General features: G+C 41.2%; 4 protein-coding genes across 4 annotated transcripts; 2 read left to right on the top strand and 2 right to left on the bottom strand.

The window, feature by feature from the left end:
- The first annotated feature begins 9,387 nt into the window (after positions 1-9,387).
- LOC147637075 (jasmonoyl--L-amino acid synthetase GH3.5-like) lies at positions 9,388-11,750 on the top strand. Its single transcript, XM_086800690.1, has 4 exons — positions 9,388-9,863; positions 10,192-10,293; positions 10,457-11,340; positions 11,538-11,750. The coding sequence occupies exons 1-4, from the start codon at positions 9,553-9,555 to the stop codon at positions 11,594-11,596; spliced, it is 1,356 nt and encodes a 451-aa protein (XP_086656816.1). The 5' UTR covers positions 9,388-9,552; the 3' UTR covers positions 11,597-11,750.
- Positions 11,657-13,810, top strand: LOC147637074 (small rubber particle protein-like). Its single transcript, XM_086800692.1, has 3 exons — positions 11,657-11,912; positions 12,329-12,547; positions 13,149-13,810. The coding sequence occupies exons 1-3, from the start codon at positions 11,802-11,804 to the stop codon at positions 13,542-13,544; spliced, it is 726 nt and encodes a 241-aa protein (XP_086656818.1). The 5' UTR covers positions 11,657-11,801; the 3' UTR covers positions 13,545-13,810.
- Positions 13,811-15,054: 1,244 nt separating this feature from the next.
- LOC147637073 (uncharacterized) lies at positions 15,055-17,325 on the bottom strand. The gene is made up of 5 exons (XM_086799889.1): positions 17,174-17,325; positions 16,898-17,082; positions 16,621-16,746; positions 16,260-16,528; positions 15,055-16,167 (listed from the first exon to the last, which is right to left on the bottom strand). The coding sequence occupies exons 2-5, from the start codon at positions 16,945-16,947 to the stop codon at positions 15,128-15,130; spliced, it is 1,485 nt and encodes a 494-aa protein (XP_086656015.1). The 5' UTR covers positions 16,948-17,082; positions 17,174-17,325; the 3' UTR covers positions 15,055-15,127.
- Positions 16,959-18,081, bottom strand: LOC147637072 (uncharacterized). Its single transcript, XM_086801000.1, has 3 exons — positions 17,788-18,081; positions 17,457-17,705; positions 16,959-17,082 (listed from the first exon to the last, which is right to left on the bottom strand). Exons 1-3 carry the CDS (start codon positions 18,036-18,038, stop codon positions 16,959-16,961), a joined length of 624 nt encoding a protein of 207 aa, XP_086657126.1. The 5' UTR covers positions 18,039-18,081.
- Positions 18,082-20,535: the final 2,454 nt, after the last annotated feature.

The following is a 20,535-nucleotide window of genomic DNA, read 5'->3' as shown; positions in this document are numbered from 1 at the left end:
ATTGAGAAGTTATTTGACAATGGTAGATTGAAATTTAATAAATATTTAGAAGTTATCATCAAAAGAAAAAGATCAAGACATCTTTATTGCCCTTTGATTTCAGTGCTGGTGACCTATTCAGATACAAAGTATTCGGTCAAATAAGGATGTTCGTGTTTTGGATGTTATTTATTATACTCCATTAGAACGAGTTAATTTTTGTGCCATTAAAAAACTTGCACAGTAAATATTTCCTTCGAGGGGTGTAACTAATAATAGAGAAAAACGTGTGTTAATGTTAGGAGCCGTCTGGGTGCCTACCATGTGATGATGCTACAACTAGGGAATTCTTAATGGGAATATGGATGGAAGTGCATGGATCAGGAGTGGCTCATGGAAAAACTTTAAGAGAGGATATGGAAACTTCTTCTAAGGCTAATATTTCTATAGCAATGCTCGAATTCCACATGATGTAAAAGATATTCATGGTGTAGAGAGATCCAACATGTGCATTAGAGATTATAAAGAATAGGTCAATGCATTGAAAGAGAATGTCTCTATTTTACGTGATAAAGTGACATGTCTCAAAGTCAAAATTATGAATAGAATGACTAATACATTGGAGCACTTTATGCCTCCTCATTGCAAACTTGCTATATGGACCACTTTTTTGGGGGATTTTAGGTTTCTTTTATAGTAACATGAAAACTCTTTTGGTGATATACGTTGGAGAGATTTGTACCTCCTCACTATTAACTTGCTATATGGACCAATTTTTGGGGAGATTTAGGTAACTTTTTGTATTGATATTAAAATTCTCTTGGTGATGATTTCTATGATTCCATCTCTTTCTCTATTTATCTGTCTTTGTCATTGCCTTGCTCCTTTGTCTTCTGGAGAGAGTCTTTCTTCCACGACTATCTTGAGGCTATGTGTGAGGAACTCCTTGGGCACTACTACTTCCAATACATACACCATGCTAAATAGCGTGATTCCTGTTCCATTCTTGTAAGCTATTATAAATTCCCATAATGTTAAATGTAGATTTGTGTCCTAATTTGTCCTATTTTCATTTAGAGCCTTGACTGTTCCATTCTTGTAAGCTATTATAAATTCCCATAATGTTAAATGTAGATTTGTGTCCTAATTTGTCCTATTTTCATTTAGAGTCTTGACTGGAATTCCTTTAAGGATTTTGTTGGTGGATTGTGCTTGACCATTCGCCTATGGGTAGTAGACTATTGATTTCTTATGTATGATCATGTGTTGCTCTGTCAGCTTCTTAATCACTTCATTGAGGAAGTGGCTCTCTTGATCACTAACTATCTCGATGAGTCATCCGAATCTTGATAGTTTCTTCAGAAACTTTGCCAATGACAATGGCTTACAGTCAAATCCTTAGCTTCTACCCATTTTGTGCAATAATATATAGCCACTATTATGTATATGATCCTTGTTCTCTAGGCATAATATATACCCATTTTGTGCAATAATATATAGCCACTATTATGTATATGTTCCTTGTTCTCTAGGCATCCTTCAATGTTGTCGGCCACACCACAGTCCTACACCGCAGTCCTGCTTGAAACACTTTTCATTTAGAAAAGACAAGTTGGAGAGGAACTGCAGCATCTCATCATACCCAACTGGTAAGTAGTTTAATCAAACTAGTTAAACACTATTTATAGCTCAAGCAGTGAGAGTTCTCACTTTCCCCATGCTAAGTGTTCACTTTTCTTATGTAAAGTTTTTTGTGCCATATATTTTTTGTATACTTTGTTTTTTGTTCATGCAAATGTTCTATTATTCTTTTCTTTTTGCTACTAGCACTCAAGCTAACTTTTTGTATTTGTAATACAAACATTCATTTTGTCCATTTAAACTTTATGCCTTTTTGATAAAAAATGTTCAGTTTTATTTTACATTATAATGTTTTAGATTTTAAAATTATAAATTCTTAGTGCATTTGAAAGTCATGGTAGACTAGATTCAATAGTTGTATATTACAAAGCTTTATTTCATTTGAAATTTTACTATAAATCACTTGGTTTGATGAGTTTTTCTATTACATTTGAAAGTTTACCATAGATCACATGGTTTGATGAATGTTTTTATTGAAAAGTAAAGAAAATCAAAAATTTCAAAGAGACCAAAATAATCAGCATTAGTCAATGACCAGTTACATCAATCCACAATCTCTAAGATTTAGGGGCTAATACATTGTGTGCAAGAAAAGTTCTGAAATGTTCTCCTCAACTTCTTACCATTTAAGTTAAAATAAAAATTAGTAGGAGGTTCATTCAACATCAAGGAAATATCTTCTCTAAGGAAGAATAATGGCTAGTGGTACTACTACACGATGCTTATGTTTGGACGATTATCTCAGCGTCCAAATAAACTTCTATAATGTTGTCAATATTAGCATTGGTATTAGCATCAAAAATTTTGTCGCAAAAAATGTGGAAATAAAATTTAAAAATTAATTTAATTTTTAATTTTTACCTTATTTATATCCTAACCAATATATATGTTTCTTTTTTACCTTTGGTATATACAAATTCTTATAAAAGTAAATGAAACCAATAAATACATTACCATCAAATCATAGCATGTGAGAATATTTGCATGTTTACAAAATCATAGTTGATCATTATCAACTCTCATCTTCAAAAAGATCATTGGCCCTAAAAAGATCTATTTCAAGGTCGCTCCATCTTCGAATCGTGTAGGAATAGAAGATGCATCTATGTCGGCCTCTAAATCTTCTAACTCTGTCTCTAGTTCTTGTGTACTTTGACATGTAGTGGAACTTGATCTTGTTGGCCCACACGAATCTCTGCTTCATCTCCATCTATTTCCATGTACTCATATATTTTTTTACTACGTGGTGCCACTTGGATTAAAAACCACCATCTTAGATCTCTTGGGTCCTCCTTAAAGATTATTTGCTCACAATGCTTTGGTAGTACAAATGTGCCTTTTTGGTGTGTCCATATCTTTCTGGAGTCCACTTGAACTAATCGGGATTTGTCTCTTTGTGCTCATGTTGTGACTACCTTGAATCACTTAACATCAAAGATAAACATATGAAACTTTCTAAAGCCAACCTTGATGATATCTTGGATGGTTCCAAAGTAATCGAGCATGTTCACATCCGTATTTGAATCACTTGTACTAGTCCTTCTTTCCTGTATGAAATTTGCTTTAACACCACCATCGAATGTTGTTCTCTTCTTATTGATCCGCTACACTCGAAAATGGTGTCCATGTGACCACGTGCTACAAATTTTTGATACTAAAAGAAAATAACACATCGTTAGATTATGGAGAAGTAAAAAATATTTAGAAAACATGTGAACATGTCGAGGCATAGAATGAATGAAATCACCTACACAGTAGTCACAATCGTATGCAAGCTCCTCTTCCTCATCTGTAATAACTTCATCACAAAGTTTTGCTTTTTGTAAGGTTTATTGGAGCCATGCACTCAATGGAAAGTTTGGAAGTATAGCAAGCGATCAAGGGTATGGTTGGCGAGCCGTAGTCCGACTCCTTTGAAAAGCTTGACGAGCTCGATTCCTTTCGTTCTTGGCCTCTTCACACCACTGGATCCACTTTTTCATACTCTTTGATTTTAAGATGCAAAATTTATTGATCTTATCTCGTAAGTCCAAATCCATGCTTCTCTCAATCCCTTGTCCTTGTTGTGGTTGTTCTCTAACTACCCTATCATCCTCTTCCATTCACCATAGTTTAGGCATTTCAGGGTCTATGGTACTAAGAAACTTTGTGATGTACATGAGGGATTCTTGGATAAGCCATTCGATTGCCATACTTGCCTCTGGGTGAGCTCTTTGTTGACGAATAAACCCTTTTAGTGTCTTCATAAACCTCTCCAAAAAGAACATCCAAAGTGAATGGAGGACCCCTGCCCCATAGCCACCTCATCCACAACATGAACTAGGAGATGCATTTGTATGGTTAAGATGGTTTTGGGAGAAACTTCTCCACACCAATGTTATTGCTTCTATGGCATTTAAGTGGGCTACTTACAAAGGTGTCTTTTCTTATCTCCTTCAATAAAATCCAATGGACCACAATGCCAATCTTGTATATTGTATCCCTTATGTTGTCGGTGAGGCAACCTCTTATGGCCACTTGCAAGACAAATTGTAAGAACTTGTGCTAATCATGTGATTTTACGTCGGAGAGCTCGTTGTCCTTTGTGAGACAAATGACTTGGGTCCACTTGTTCGACTCTAGCTATACATGTTCACACCCTCACCTAGAGTGCTATGTGCCTGGCACACGACAGTCCATGTCATGTATGCTTGAGCATTTGCATGTAGTTACCTTCATCAAACCTGCTTTCCAAAGCCACATAACTCTACGCCTTGTAGCCCTTACTGATGATTGACAGATCTATCACTTTCCTCTCAAAGAAACTTCGCCCTCCTCGGATTCCTCCAGCTTGGGCCATCATATGGGCCCCAAAGCACTTGTGACACCTTAGAACCCATGGGTGTTGCCAGTTGAACTTTTGTGCGCCGCTAAACGGCCCGCATGGTGACCTTGTGCGCCACTTGATAGCCCACACCTCCACTTCCTTTATTGCTCTCAAGAACCCGAGGCTTTTGGTGTCATGCTCGACATTACCCTCACTCGAATGCGATTTTATTCGGTGTTGCTATATTTGGGAAGCATGTGCACCACTGCTCAGCTATACGGCCACTTGGGGACCCCACTCTCGGTCCGGAGTGCTGCTCCTGTAGCGTGCATGGCCTGGGGCTCTTGGTGCCATCTTTGCACTATCCCTCACCTTAGCAAGATCTAAGGTGTTGCCTTGGGGTCATGGGTCTCTTGGCGCCGTCTTTCGACCTACCCTCACCCGCATGCCCGATTCGAGCATGGCTTCGACATCGCACGTCCACCAGCTCATGCTTTGCCACCATCATTACACATTATGGGTTGGTTACTGTACCATAGCTCGGTGGGCTTTCTCTTGGATCTCTCTTTGCCCACCATCATTCCATATTCTAGGTTGGTTACCGTATCGTAACTCGGTGGTCTTTCTCTTGAAGGTTTGTTGCTTAGCTCTTAAAAACATGAAAGGGATGTTGACACCTTCTGTCTCACCTAGCTTTGCATTGTGAAGGAGTTGAGGGCTTCGCATACTTGCTCCACTTGAAATGATCTGAAAAGGGCTTCGGCTCCTTCGACCTAACGCATGTTTTTCAGTTGAAGGAGTGTGGGTTTCCACTTTGTTGTGTTCACCCAAGGTTTGTTCCTACATGATTTGAAGAGGGACTCGACTCCTCTTGCATATCCCATGCTCTGCATTGTGGAGATGTGGGGGCTTCTGCTTTGCTACATCTGCCCAAGACGTAATCCTTGATGATCTAAAGGGGCTTTGTCTCCTCCGGCCTAACCCATTTGCATTGTGATTATGAGAGGTCGCTCCAGCCACAAGCCCTGTCATGGCCTTGGCGGACATCTTGCCACTTGCGGGCATCTTGCCATGTACATTCTCCCAAAATATTGGCTTGGTGGCTTGCATTCTGATCTTTGGATCGTAAGCACCACACCAACAGGACATCCCATTCCATCGCATCAAGTTTCTTAGCATAAGCAAACCTAGCCCCATAACTGGTGTTGTAGGAGGAATCACCAAAATTAGTTGTATGTGAACGTCGACTTAAAAAATAGGTCACGTTTTACTTTTTTATGAAATTTCGATTTGCATGTCTATATACACACTTAAAGGCTGCTTTTGAGCATATTCACTAATAGAAAACTCAAACTTGAATTTTCACTTAATTTTAACACTTAGAATTTTTACTGCTGAAAACCGGCTGGAATTCATTACTGAAATCTGTAGCATCTAGAACTTAAGATTATCTTTAATCATAACTTGGTTAAACTAGGAGATATGTTGCACCATTTTTTTTTTCTTATACGGCCCTTTCTTTGTCAAATTTCACCTAATGTAGGATCCACTCCCTCCAACATCTTACCTCCATGACGGGAGTAGATTGCTTGTTGTTGTGAATCTATCTCGAAAAATGAGTAAGAAAAAACTCTCTCTCGCTCTCTCTCTCTCTCTCTCTCTCTCTCTCTCTCTCTCTCTCTCTCTCTCTCTCGCTCTCTCACACACACACACACACAAGCCTTGAGGTAGAACACAAAAGAAAAGGCAACGACGGAAATGGTTTAGTTGCAATAGAAAAACAAGTCGACGGCAGCCAACAGGAAATGGGCGATGTCCAACAAGCCACCAAGTGTAGTCTCGATGGCCTTCTCTCCAAACACACACACCACATGTGCACACACAAAGACACACAAATAAATATTTATATATATATATACGTATATATATATATATATATATATATATATTTATATATATATACACATATACACATATACGTCCGTATGTATATGTTTGTGTGTTCCCGAATTTCGACGAGAGGATTAATAAACACACAAAAACATTAACATTCCAAAAGAAGAAAGGGAAGGTTAGTGGGGAGAATAAGATGACATCGGCGCTCAGAAATGAAAAAATAGGTTTCCCGGAAGAATGCCCGAATCATGTCGAAAATCAAACCACTGTAGGTGGGCCGTGAAGTACCAGTGTGAGCAATACAAGAAAAATGTGATTCTCTCTTGAAGTTACACGTGGCGCCTTGTCCGAGCGCTTGATGGCAGTCTTAGTAGAATAATAAAGTGGAGCATGTTGTGTGTACAGTAGAATATTAAAAATGCTTTCAATGCGTGTATACGGCCATAGCTTCTTCTTCTTTCTTATATAAAGGCTTTCAGCGCGTGTATATGGCCACATCTTCTTCTTCTTTCTGTGAAGAAGTGTATACCACATCTTCAGAGCAGCAGCAGTAGCAGACCCCCCCCCACATCTTCTTCTTCTTCTTTCTGTGAAGAAGTGTATACCACATCTTCAGAGCAGCAGCAGGCAGTAGACCCCCCCACATCTTCTTCTTCTTCTTTCTGTGAAGAAGTGTATACCACATCTTCAGAGCAGCAGCAGGCAGTAGACCCCCCCCCACATCTTCTTCTTCTTCTTTCTGTGAAGAAGTGTATACCAAATCTTCAGAGCAGGAGCAGCAGCTCTGAAGTGTATACCACATCTTCAGAGTAGCAGCAGCAATAAAAGAAAAACGTGATTCTCTCCTGAAGTTACACGTGGCGCCTTGTCCAAAAATTTTGTCCATACATGATCATAGCCACATAAGGCTTGAATAAAAACATAGATACATAAAGAAGATGAAAAATTTCATCTTATATCCAAGAAGTTGTCCATACATGATGGTAGCCACATGAGGCTTGAAAAAGAAACATAGTTGCATAAACCAAAACTATCCATGAAGAAAAACTAGCGGGCGACTACTCGGAGTAGTCATCACTCTTCGAGTCTTCTTGTCCACCTTGTGCCTACACAAAGTGAAGATATATATAAATAAAAATAGATTAAAGTATTATAAAGGTCGAAACATGTTTTGTAAATAAAAATAAAAAGTATTACCTGCATTGGTGTTCTCCTTGCTCGATTGTATTGTTCGTCGGAGATAATTAATCCCTTCATCGTGAAGGTAATCCCATGTATCTCCTCTACTATGGCGACGATGGTAGCCAGTCTCTGCTGAGGTAGGATCTCTACCCATAATGTCACGCTATATCACAAGACAAACATTACAACAATTATAACACAACTCAAATAGTGAGCATACAAAGAACATACATGAAGTTGCACTATACATACAAACTCGGCCTCCCATGATGCACGACCTTCAGATCTGAAATGCGACGATCCATATTGCTCCGTTTGTGTTCGCCGCGCTTGTCTTTGTTGTTGGTTCACTAAGAGCTTGTCTTTGTTGTTGGTTCACTACTCCTTCTAAGAGCTCCTTCTTGGCTTTCTTCCACTCGCCCTTATGAGCAGTAGTAGATGGCTTACCATGTCCATTTTGACCGGCATCTATTCGGGCTTTCTCCTCCTTTGCATGTCTCCTTACTAGAAACCTCCTATTCTTAAGTATGTCCTTGATTTTTTGTCGCGCTCATCTACTGTTAAACCTTTGGTCGTAATGTACGATCCACTCTCTCCAACATCTTACCTCCATGACGGGAGTAGACTACTTGTTGTTGGCGAATCTATCTCGAACACGGATTTAATATTCACGTGATCACAAGATTTTTTGTGATAATAACACATGTGAACAAGTTATTCACATGTTCTCATGTTACCGTTCACAAAATAACAGGTCACTTGCCATTTGGGAACCCCTTAAAAGCTTGGCTACACATGGGAATAAGCTATTCACATGTTCTCATGTTACCATCTTCACATAATAGCAGGTTAGTGGCCACCTAAGAAGATTTTTTATGCCCGACAACGATAATTTTTTTAGGCCCTTGTGAAAGCTTTGTGAATATAACATGTGATCACAAGACTTTTTGTGTTATTAACATATATTATTAACATGTTCACATGTTCTCGTTTATATCAGTGAAATCCCTGATCTCGAAAAATGAGTTGGAAAAAGCTCTCTCTCTCTCTCTCTCTCTCTCTCTCTCTCACACACACACACACACACAAGCCTTGAGGCGAAGCAAAAGAAAAGGCAATGACGAGAAGGGTTTAGTTGCAATAGAAGAAAAAGTCGACGGTAGCCAATAGGAAACGAGCGATGTCCAACAAGCGAGCAAGTATAGTCTCGATGGCCTTCTCTCCAAACACACACACCACATGTGCGCACACAGACACACAAATAATTATTTATATATATATATGTGTGTGTCATATATATATATATATATACACTTATGTATATATATATATATATATATATATACTTACATATATATATATATATGTATGTACGTACATATACATATACACATATACGTTCGTATGTATATGTTTGTGGGTTTGTTCATATACAAAGGCGTTGAACTTGTTCCCGAATTTTGACGAGAGGATTAATAAACACACAAAAACATTAACATCCCAAAATAAGAAAGGGAAGGTCGGTGGGGTCTTACAAGAATAACATTACATCGGCGCTGAGAAATGAAGAAATAGGTTTCCCTGGAGACTGCCCGGATCGTGTACAAAATCGAACCACTGTAGGTGGGCCGTGAAGTACCAGTGTGAGCGATAAAAGAAAAACGTGATTCTCTCCTGAAGTTACACGTGGCGCCTTGTCCGAGCGCTTGATGGCAGTCGCTGCTGCGGTGTCGCCACTGGTCGGCGGTCTCTCAGTAGAATAGTAAAGTGGAGCATGTTGTGTGTACAGTAGAATATTAAAAATGCTTTCAGCGCGTGTATACGGCCATAGCTTCTTCTTCTTTCTTATATAAAGGCTTTCAGCGCGTGTATATGGCCACATCTTCTTCTTCTTCTTCTTTCTGTGAAGAAGTGTATACCACATCTTCAGAGCAGCAGCAGCAGACCCCCCCAAAAACACACACACGAGATAATTAAACTTTAGCACAACTGTACTTCGACCACAGATCTGCCACACAATATTAACCACTTCAATTTTGATCACTGCAATGCCTGGCCTTCCTATTCCTCGTATTGACATCCAGCCCTGCACTACTATTGCTCGATTCGAGGAAATGACCCAGAACGCAGCTCGAGTTCAAGAGTCATTGTTAAATTCTATACTTAAAGAGAATGCTTCTTGCGAGTATCTTCAAAATTTTGGTTTGCCCACCGACGGACGCAGTATTGATCCCCTCACTTTCAAAAGCTGTGTGCCCATGATCACCCACGCTGACTTGAAGCCTTACATACAGAGGATTGTGGATGGTGAAAATTCATCCATTCTTACTGCATCTCCCATCGATGCCATCTGCTTAAGGTATGTGTGTAATATAATACAAATTATAAGTATTCAATTCAATCCCATTCTCTCTCTTTGCTTTCTTCGATTGCATTATTAATGTATGCATATATATATATATGTATAATTGCTCTTCTTGTAATCTAAGAAGCACGTATTATTTGTCTCGAAGAAGATGCAGTAATTAGTCCAGGTCAATCAATGAATTACTTCTTCTTCTTCCTCTGCTTCTTTTTTTCTACGGACTCCTGAAGTGCTGCATAATTCGATTGTTCATTCATGAAATACGTCAGTGCAAAATTCGATTAATCCTTCATGAAATTCTTGCATACTGTATGTAATTCAGCTCTGGAACTACTGATACACGAGAAAAATACCTTCCATTCCATGAAGGTTTGAAGGCGGGCACTTTGGCGGTGGCTAGTATCGCTGCTGCATTCAGAGATCGGTGAGTAGTTTGAATAATTTGCACCAATATTTATATCTTTGCTGCTGTGATATTGCCTAGAGAGCAATAAGAAGAGCTTAAGCATTATAATTCACAATTCTTGAATATGCGCATCCGATTTTTTTAAAACTAATAATGAATTGTGTACTTGTATATCCTGCAGCGTGTATCCGATCGAATCAGGAGCAAGAATACTGGAGTTCCTCTTTTGTGGGAAATTCTTCCCTACAAAAGGAGGATTAAGGGCTGGGACTGCAACGACCCACATGATTAGGAGTGATGTGTTCAAATTGAGGCAGAAGCGCAATGGGATGAGGGCATGCAGTCCAGACGAGGTGGTACTTGGCTCAGACTGCAGGCAGTCCATGTATTGCCACTTATTATGCGGGCTTCTTTACAGTGAAGAAGTGGAAGTGTTAAGCTCACCCTTTGCATACACGTTAGTGGAGGCTTTGAGAGCCTTGGAAAGCGAGTGGCAAGACCTGTGCGAAGACATCAGGGTAGGGAAATTAAGCCCTAAAATCACAGATCATACGCTTCGGGTTGCAGTAGGCGACATTCTGAGTCCAAATCCTACGCTAGCAGAAGGGATCTCGATGAAGTGTAGAGGTTTGATGATGGGTGATTGGAATGGAGTGATAGAGGCGTTGTGGCCCCGGTGTAAATATGTCCTCTCGATAATGACGGGGGCGATGGAGACTTACATGGAGAAACTGCAGCGTTATGCAGGCTCGAAGGTGCCCTTGGTTAGCGCTGACTATGGTGCCACCGAGGGTTGGATCGGGGTTAATATTAACCCGAGGTCAAGCCCCCCGAGCGGCGTTTCTTTCACTCTTGTGCCCAGCCTAGCCTTCTTCGAGTTCATCCCCTTGCACAGGTCTACCAGCATTAAGGCCGGCGGCGCCGTTGACGACGACCACAACGCTGCCGCTGCTCTCAATGGTCCCACCAGCTCTTCAGCTGCTACGTACGACGAGGGCTCCCCCGTTGGCCTCGCTGAGGTGAAAGTTGGCCAGGAGTACGAGATCGTCATGACGACCCAATGGGGTAAGCGAGTTTCTTCCTTCCTTATACCAGCAGCAGCTGCACGCACATTATTATTGCTGTCTTTCAACTGCTGTCACAAGCCCCCCTTCCCTCTCTCTTAACATAAAAAGAAAGTGTGGCCTAATGCTTTAATCGTTCGATAAATGGGGATCAAGATTCTAACTCTCGTTGTATTCCATTTTTTGGCTTGATCACAGGACTGTATAGGTATCGGCTCGGAGATGTGGTGAGGGTAATGTGCGTGGGCTGTAGTTAGATATCGGGGTGGTTGCCAGCGTGGAGGTTTTTTCCGGCCACGCTGGCGTGGCCACGCTGGCAGCTACCCCCTGCCTGTAAAAAATTGACTATAGCTGTGAATGCGCTGCTTCCACCGCCGGTGCTTTGAATGCGCTGGTTCCGCACTCAAGTTCTGCGATTCGGAAGAACAGGTCCAAGGAGCTTCTTGATCTCGGTTACCTGCAATGGCAACCGCCGTCTCCGACACTTCTGTGACTGGCTGTTCTGGATCTCGGTTACCTGCAATGGCAACCGCCGTCTCCGACACTTCTGTGACTGACGCCCCCGTTGAACAGGTATGCGCTGTGGCTTCGGATCTCTCTCTTCGATAATGTGTTGCATCTATCTGGATGCCGATCCATGTATGAGGCCTGGGACAAATCTGATACGGCCATGTGATCCCCCGGTAAATGAAATTATACGTATGTCTTTCATCAGGTTATAGGTGGCATTGCCATGTGATAGGGAATCACATTGGAGTTTGCTGTCGTTTACAGACAGTAATGTTCTGTTAAAGTTGTGAAACCTATGGCCTGGTCATGTACTATCAGTTCATCTGGCTGTGGGCATGGTATAATCTTCAGTTGCGTTTGAGGGCTTTTAGAAGCAGTCAATTTTTTTAATATTCGCTTGAATTGTTCAAAACTTTGGTTTGATTTTAATCTATCAGATTGTCCTTACTGGGTATGACTATCTGTCTCTCTCTTTGCAGACAGAGCAGTCAGGTCTCAAGTATCTTGGTGTCGTGGAAGTAGCTGTTGATAAGGCTACCAAGTACATGGCCAACATCTATGAATTTGCCAAGGACAGCTCAGGCCCACTCAAGCATGGTGTCGACAGTGTTGAAAGCACCGTGAGGACAGTGGTTGGGCCTGTCTATCAGAAGATAGAGGGTAAACCATATGAGATATTGCTGTTTGTTGACAGAAAGGTAATTGTGTGTGATCCATGGTGTCTTATGTATGACTGCATGTGTGTGTCATTGCTTGAATGGGTCATTTGAATGTGTCATTTGTAAGTCATTTTTGTGTGGATGCATATGCCTTTTAGGTGTTCCATTATCCTTCCATTTCCATAGTCCAATTTTATTGCTTGATGTACATGTCAGCATTTGTGGGAAACACTTCAGCATAGGACCTAGTTTATAGTATTGTATGTCTTGCTGTGTTAGTTATTTGTGCTTATGGATACTTTAGGTCGACTGGTTTGCCATCAGTCTTATGTGTCGATGCTTCCATGTTCGATGCATCTCTCGCGTACTTTGATGTATCTATGTGTTGGTTTTTCTTAAAACACTCATGCATTAGGTGAACCGTTCGATTTCAGTCCTTACCCATGTAATTATGGTTCTAGGTTGGGAAAAGCCTTTCATGTTCCGTTCATTAGGTGAACTGTTTGAGGCACGTGTTATGGCCTTTGTTTATGTATATGTGCTCTATGTGAGTGCATAGGAAGTCTCTTAGTTGTATTTTTATTCATTTTTTAATGAATACATATGAAGTCCCCAAGGCAGATTTTCATGCAACTTGCAGGTTGATGATGCAGTGGGAGCCATAGAAGGTGTTGTTCCTCAATCTATCAAAGAGAAGTCATCTCAGGCATATGGTGTTGCCAGGCAAGTCCCAGAAACAGTGAAGTCTGTTGTTTCAGATTTGCAGACTAATGGCTTAGTAGGAACAGCTAAGTCCTACTATGCAACCTACGAGCCTGTGGCAGAGGAGTGGACTTATGCTGCCTGGAAACAGTTTTTGAAACTGCCCTATGCTCCTCAGGCTGTGCACTTTGTGGCTCCACCCACACTTTTGTGTGCTGAGAAGTTCAATCAAGTTGTGGAGGGCTTGAAGGGGAAGCAGGTACCTCTTGCAAGCTATATTCCAACTGTTCCAGTGGAGAAGCTGGAGAAGGCTGTGAAGGTGGATGCTGCCTAATAAATCAGACAGTTGCTGCAGCATGGCAAGGTCTGAATTGTGGATCACACGGGAGTGCCTGCAGATTGTTGATATGCACCATGTATATTCTTTTTTTTCCTTAGCGCATATTGTTTAACTTGCATCTAGTTCCCCATGTCCATGCTGATGCTCATGGGTGCTTTTGATCTTGGAATTTATTTCTTGACTTCATCCAAGTGGATTTTGTCACATACTGTAAAACAACACTTTTTTTAAACTCTAGTTATACAGTCTTTATTATTATTTATTGGCGTAGTTGCTTTTGTTAATATTGGAGGGCTCTGACTTGTTTGATATGTTGAAACATGTGATTTGTGCTAGTTGAAACACGAGGTACGTGCTCTGTCAAATAAGTCTTGTTTGGATGCTAAAACATGACTATGGTGAATGGAGTCTAAAGTTTCTCCTGAAGTCTTGTAAAAGCTGCTTTTTAAATGGAGTTCACATAATGATGTGGGCTATGATGGAGACATGTCTCCCTGCCTGAAAGAGGCATGCTCACATAATGATGTGGCTTTATGGTGGAGACATGTCTCCTCGCCTTGCTTCACATAGCTGTATTTGTAGTCTCCCAGTGGCTGATGTGAGTGCAGGGTTCGACATGGAGCAGATGAGAAGAACTACTGGGTGTGGGTTCAAATTATATGTATACTTGAACTGATGGATGTGGGTTTAAAATGTGTACCATTTTTTGAACCAAAGTCTGTGGGTTCAATATGTGTGACTATGTATATATACATGTATACACCTATATATGAACTAGTGGTTGTGTGTTCAAAATATGCATCGGTAGATGTAATCATTAGACTACCATCTACCGCCCAAGTTGTAGCCTTGATAACATGTAAAAGGATTTCAACAAGAAAATGAGATCACTAGCCAAAAAGTGACTCTTTTAATGAAGTTCTTTTACCTTTGCACATGAATCTTTGTTGTTTGTACTTCTTTCCACTTGCGAAATGCAGTGGATATAAAAGTCTCTGGCACTCCATCTCTATTTTGCAAGAGTGATTCTAATGTGTAATAATGAGTGCAAAATCTAGTTTTAGTAGGGAATTTTAGCATGCATACCATATACACCTTGAAGAAATCAAGGACTCTTTGATGCTTTAGCACAAATTTACTAACTTTGCAACAATTACCTATAATGTTTTTAAACCAAATTGTATCTAGAATATTATACCATTCATGTAGTACAAGATTTAAACTGTGTATTACATCCAAATGCATACAAATGTGGATAGTGAGTTTCAATAATGTACCAAAAGATCTATAATTTTTGGCATTGTTCATCATAACATGAACAACATTTGTTGGACTCACATCTTCTATAACTTATGCAATAGCCTCTACTATGTATACACTTGAGTTTATTTGCCTTGAACTATCAATTGCCTTTATGAAACATTCTCCTCGTGACACAAGTATGATGTTGACATCACTTATAATCGTGCATCCCGACAAAGACAAATAGTTCAAAATCAATATAGATTTGAAAATCCACCTTCATGTAATATGGGCTTCATGATACAATGGTTATACATTCATACATATAGATGCCATCATGTAATCTGGGCGTCATTGCCATCTAGCTCGATTGTTGCTTGCATCGACTCTTTAACTGCACGTGCATCCAATTTGGCTTGCATGGAGGGGCGTCTACCCTTAACTGTAGCAATGAAGGAGGTGCCAACTTGATTGTCATCCATTGTTTTGCGCTTCTTCCTGTTGATCCCTTTCTCAATGAAAGACTTTGCTCTCTTCAAGCTATTCCCAAAGCCATCTCTAGTTCGTACAAAAGACTTTGCAAGCTCAATGCCCTCCTCTCTTTGTGCTTTCAATGTATGTAGTTGCCCAAGTGTCTTCTTCATGCTAGTGGTAGCCTCATGAATAAGCTCGGCATCATCCTGCACAAAATCCACAAGTTGTTGGAAAGTGTCATGTAAATGATTCAAGCTTGACCTCTGTGTAGACTTTGAAGATGCATCCTCACAATTGTGCCCTTCCTCCAAGCTCGCATCATCCTCAAGTGGCACTCCGATGTTGAGGTCATCAGGCTTAATCTCAAGTAGTCTCCTCGGGACCATCTCCAAGGCACTATCTTCATACATGCTCACACAATGTGACACCATACCTTGCTCCTGAACACCGGCCATGAGCATCACCTTGATTTGATGCTTGCATATGTTGCCAAGCTCGGACCAATGGCATGTACAACATGCCCATTGACAATCTGAGTTGTAGACGGTGTACACTTGGTTTGGATTGGAGAGGCTTCGAACATAAGCATCTGCCTTCATGTTGCTACCAATGAATGACACATAATCATCTGGAATTTTGAGAGCTCGTTCATGCGAGCTCTCCACTACCTTCTCAATGGCATTGTTTCTCTTGAATCCCCCTTCCTTCACAACTTGTATGTACCAATAATGAGGTACACAAGCTGTGGTTAGCTTGTAAAGAAGCCAATCCACTCGACGCCCCACCATTTTCTTAGAAGATCCTAGAAATCTGTACTTCAAAACTCCATGGTACGCCTCGATTGCACCATTCGTGTCTTGATTGGAATGTGGCAATGTCCTTGTCGCACGCACCCACATGTCTAACATGATGAAGACTTGTAAGCATATATGACCATAAGAGAACATAACACATTGGGAACACATTGAAGCAAGAAAAATAGATCATAGTCACCTATTTTAGGCTGCCACTGCATTTCAAAGTAGTGGAGGAACTCCTTCTCACTTTGAAAATCTTCCTTGAACTTGCATATCATTTCCCTAGCTTCATCCTTGGTGAGCTCATATGAAGACGAGGACCCTCCCCGCATATTCATGATGTTACCAAGCATCCGAAACATGGCCGCACGTGTTGGCCAATCTTTCACCTTTCGAATGAGGTGTTTTAGCCAACACCTACGTACATGCCATAAGCACAAGTACACCGGCAAATTGAAAACGACCCTGAGAGTACAAATCCAAGTATTGAGGGTACAAATCCAAGCAATGGTCATAAAGCATTGTCCAAGCACCATGCATTATGTTAGGAAAATTACCTCAGTGCATCAATTTCCCTCTCCGCATCATCCACCATGAAAGCATTTGGCTGCCACGATTTATGGTGATCAAGCATGCGATCTCGAAACTTTGTCAACCAATATCGCACAGCCTCAAAGGTGGCACTTGAGGCAAGAACCCACGCAATAGGGATGCCATTGCGATGTGTGTCAAATACGAGAATTGTATACAAATGGAACTACATCATTTTAGGTATAGTAAGTACAAGTACCTTGACTTGAACACGACAGAAAACAGACAAGAATTGAAGCATACCTTGTACTTGTTCGTTCCAAATGTGGAGTCCATAGCCAACAAATTTCCATTTCCGAACTTGTCACAAATCTCTCTTTGCCATGGGGTTTGGATCCCTAAAAAGAATTCCTTCTGTACTTGAAGATTTTGCTCCTGGTAAACAAATATCATATCCGCATTTTGTGTACACCATCGCCTTGTACTCTCTGCATCATCATCATGTAGTTGATATGTCTCCATAGCATGTTTCCTTTCAATATTGAGTATATCTTGGAGCAATAAGTAGTCATCCCTCACCATTGGACATTTGGGCTCTTTGCTTTGTCGTATATGCAAACTTTGAATGTGTGCATCGAAAACTTGTTGTGGAGTAAAGCCCTTGAACAACAAGTTAGAAACCCAAACTTTTTTTTCCAATGAAATCCATGGAGAGAGGAGAAGAAGGGTGTTTCCCTCATTCCTACAAGGCTCCCCATGGCAGATAATATCTTCTTTATTTGTGTGAAAAGGATTAATATAAGATATAACTGCGATGCTAGGATCCAAGTATAGACGATTCACCATGAAATGGCATTGACACCCTCGAATGCGCTGTCCTGCTGCCTTGGGTGGCCGCCTTGGCTTAGTCTCTTTCTTGAGCAAATTGGCATTTAATTTGGTGGAGGCTTTTACGCTGTCTTCATTGATGGTAGGACAACCATGTAACTCCCCATCGTCAAGCTCATTTTCATGCACATTACTCTTGCACTCTACATCTTTTCCACCCGATTGTTCATGCACATGGCATACACGTTTGGAAGCACAACGTGTCCCAAAAGCACACCAATATCTATTGGCAATGATAATTGGGTATAAGTCTAAAGCCTTGCATGCTAATCATTTAAATAAGGTAATGGAAAATAAACACTTACATGGTGCTCTCAAGCCATGAATCCTTGAATGGCCGTACTAGCGAGCCTGGTGTGCGATGATGGTGGGAGTACCTCGTAAACGTTGTAGGGAAGTCAGGATTTTGTGCTTCTCTGTTCACAAACTCGCCTACATGATCCCATGGAATACGAGCTTCTCTTTGCACTTTGTACTTCGACCTTTCATTGTGTACCAGTCTCCATTGTATTCCGGAGACATCAAAAAGACCATGCGTGGGAACAGGGGTGCCCATCGATTGTTGCTAAATGAGCTAAAATGTCTCGCAGTTCCTGCTCTTCTGCACAAAACCACCACCTTCAGAATTATTGACTAAAGACATCAAAGCACAAGACATTAAAGGTATAAGCTAAACAAGCTGTTAATGATCTTAAGTACAATATCTACACTGTAATGTTCTCATCATACAAGTGCAAAAAATCGAATGCTGCTCTAGGGCTTCCTTTGTTGACGGCTCGCAAATTTGCGAGGTCTGTGTTTGCTTGCGCTGGAGATGCTTGCTGCAGAGAGCATGGGGTTAGCCCTCTTCAAACGCCCTCCCCTTGGTGGTCTGCCGTGTTTTCAAAATGACTAACGTGCAGCAATGCTAATCATGACAGAAAGGGTTGGGGTGCTGGTTTTCCACTAGGACGGCGCAGGTTACCCCGAATTCCTTGTCAACTTTGAAGCTAACGCTGTACTGCGTTCCATTATCCGCCTTCCAAGTGCCCGGCGTCTGAAACCAATTCTCCAAGTAAGCCTTCTCACTACGCTTGCCCTCTCCTCTCTCTGCAGCAGTGCAAATTGAAATTGGCTATTTTACTATGGGCGCATTGATCACCCACCACCAAATCACCCTTCTTACTAAAAGATTTAGTTTCTCAATAATCTAACTAGTCTAAATTTTTCGTTCACTTAATTAGTCCTACAAAGCTGTTAAGTAATTAAAAAGTTTGATTAGATTATTGGGATCGATCTCCTAGCTAACATGCCCACTGATTACTAATCAGATGATGCGCCGTTTGGATTAAACACTGATAGCTTTGATTAAAGCGACTACTTAAGCAAGCGCATACCTGTTCAACGGGGGCGTCAGTCACAGAAGTGTCGGAGACGGCGGTTGCCATTGCAGGTAACCGAGATCCAGAACAGCCAGTCACAGAAGTGTCGGAGACGGCGGTTGCCATTGCAGGTAACCGAGATCAAGAAGCTCCTTGGACCTGTTCTTCCGAATCGCAGAACTTGAGTGCGGAACCAGCGCATTCAAAGCACCGGCGGTGGAAGCAGCGCATTCACAGCTATAGTCAATTTTTTACAGGCAGGGGGTAGCTGCCAGCGTGGCCACGCCAGCGTGGCCGGAAAAAACCTCCACGCTGGCAACCACCCCGATATCTAACTACAGCCCCGGGGCACTACGTCATCTTCTGGGAGGTGGTGGCCAGTGACGAGCTGCACAAGAGGCCGCCGTGTCAACAACAGCAATTACAAGAGGATAATCTCATTGAAAATAATATTCAGCTCCAACAGTGGCTTGCCGATTGCGCCACCCTCATGGACCGTGCCTTCGTTGAGCCCGGCTACGTCACCTCTCGCAAAATGAGCACCATTGGTGCCCTCGAGCTTTGTGTGGTCCAGCGTGGAACCTTTTCAAGGCTTCTAGACCGCTTCTTGTCCAAAGGGGCCGCCATCACACAGTACAAAACCCCCCGCTGCGTCGTCTCTTCCGACGTCCTCTCCATTCTCCGGAATAGTACCTCCACCGCCCTTTTCAACTCAGCCACCTTCTCCTAGGGCCGGGCGGCCACCACGTTGGCCAAGAGTTTTTATTTCTTTCTTAAGGGGACTTTTTCTCGACACAAAGCTGCCGTGTGGCCCCCCGGATGTTACGCACGTTATTAAACAGCCTTAATAACTTGCAAGATGAGATTCCAAAGAGATCATTGGAAGGAAGCAGAGTTCCGGAAGAACATCTTATTGAGATGGATTAAAAACCTTCTCATTGTAATTTGAAGAAGAAATTGATTGTTTTGACAAGGCATTCCTCTATTTTTTTTAAACAAAATATAACTAAAACTTGAAAATTTTGAAGAGGATTCTTTTCCTTCTCCCATAAATTTGAGCAAAAGCTTTGCACAAATACGAACAAGTTCTAGGCTAAGTTGAACCATTCTTTTTCTCGAACCCTGATTGGAAGGGCATGCTTCTTTTCATTTCTTCAAAAGGGTACTCCAACTCTAGTCCTGATATACAAAAAGTGAGAGATTCAGTACTTTGAATTCATTTAAACATGATATTTAAGGAAAGTAATTACCATTAGTATTCTCACTCTACAAAGGTTTGTTTAAGAGTGTTGTGTGCCCCCCAGATATCAGGCACATTATTATTAAATAGCCTTCAGAACTTGAAGGGCAACCCCAAGATTATAATCATTAGATTCGATTTGAAGTGCCCATAGATTAAACCTCCATTTCTTTTCTTTGTGATGAACAGAGATCATTGGAAGGGCATGCTTCTTTTCCTTCTCCTCATCTCTATATTATCGTAAGGAAGAAGGCCGATTTGCCACGTGCAAGCCAAAGAGGAATTTGAATTTTTGGAAAAGAAGAAGAGAATTTAAAGCATTCTCTTCAATAAAAGATTTTTTTGAATTTGAAAAAAAAGAGATTTGAATGCTTTTCGGGAGAGGATGGCAGGTTGATGATTGCCGAAGTTTGGGAGATGATTTGGCGATGGGGGACCCTATGCATCTCCCT

The sequence above is a fragment of the Cibotium barometz genome, chromosome 7, assembly GCF_041138505.1.
Source record: "Cibotium barometz isolate CiBa-2024 chromosome 7, ASM4113850v1, whole genome shotgun sequence".
NCBI classification, from domain to species: Eukaryota; Viridiplantae; Streptophyta; class Polypodiopsida; order Cyatheales; family Cibotiaceae; genus Cibotium; species Cibotium barometz.
The sequence above is the reverse complement of the archived record's forward strand: the minus strand, read 5'-3'. Positions and strand labels throughout refer to the sequence as shown.

Coding starts and splice junctions, on each gene's coding strand:
- LOC147637075 (XM_086800690.1), top strand. CDS start 9,553: ATGCCTGGCCTTCCTATTCCTCGTATTGACATCCAGCCCTGCACTACT. Junction 9,864..10,191: donor ATCGATGCCATCTGCTTAAG/GTATGTGTGTAA, acceptor TATGTAATTCAG/CTCTGGAACTACTGATACAC. Junction 10,294..10,456: donor GCTGCTGCATTCAGAGATCG/GTGAGTAGTTTG, acceptor TATATCCTGCAG/CGTGTATCCGATCGAATCAG.
- LOC147637074 (XM_086800692.1), top strand. CDS start 11,802: ATGGCAACCGCCGTCTCCGACACTTCTGTGACTGGCTGTTCTGGATCT. Junction 11,913..12,328: donor CTGACGCCCCCGTTGAACAG/GTATGCGCTGTG, acceptor CTCTCTTTGCAG/ACAGAGCAGTCAGGTCTCAA. Junction 12,548..13,148: donor TGCTGTTTGTTGACAGAAAG/GTAATTGTGTGT, acceptor TGCAACTTGCAG/GTTGATGATGCAGTGGGAGC.
- LOC147637073 (XM_086799889.1), bottom strand. CDS start 16,947: ATGGAAATTTGTTGGCTATGGACTCCACATTTGGAACGAACAAGTACA. Junction 16,747..16,897: donor TTGGAACGAACAAGTACAAG/GTATGCTTCAAT, acceptor TCTTGCCTCAAG/TGCCACCTTTGAGGCTGTGC. Junction 16,529..16,620: donor AGGGAAATTGATGCACTGAG/GTAATTTTCCTA, acceptor TTGTACTCTCAG/GGTCGTTTTCAATTTGCCGG.
- LOC147637072 (XM_086801000.1), bottom strand. CDS start 18,038: ATGGGCACCCCTGTTCCCACGCATGGTCTTTTTGATGTCTCCGGAATA. Junction 17,706..17,787: donor TCATGGCTTGAGAGCACCAT/GTAAGTGTTTAT, acceptor CATTGCCAATAG/ATATTGGTGTGCTTTTGGGA. Junction 17,083..17,456: donor GCAGGACAGCGCATTCGAGG/GTGTCAATGCCA, acceptor ATGATGATGCAG/AGAGTACAAGGCGATGGTGT.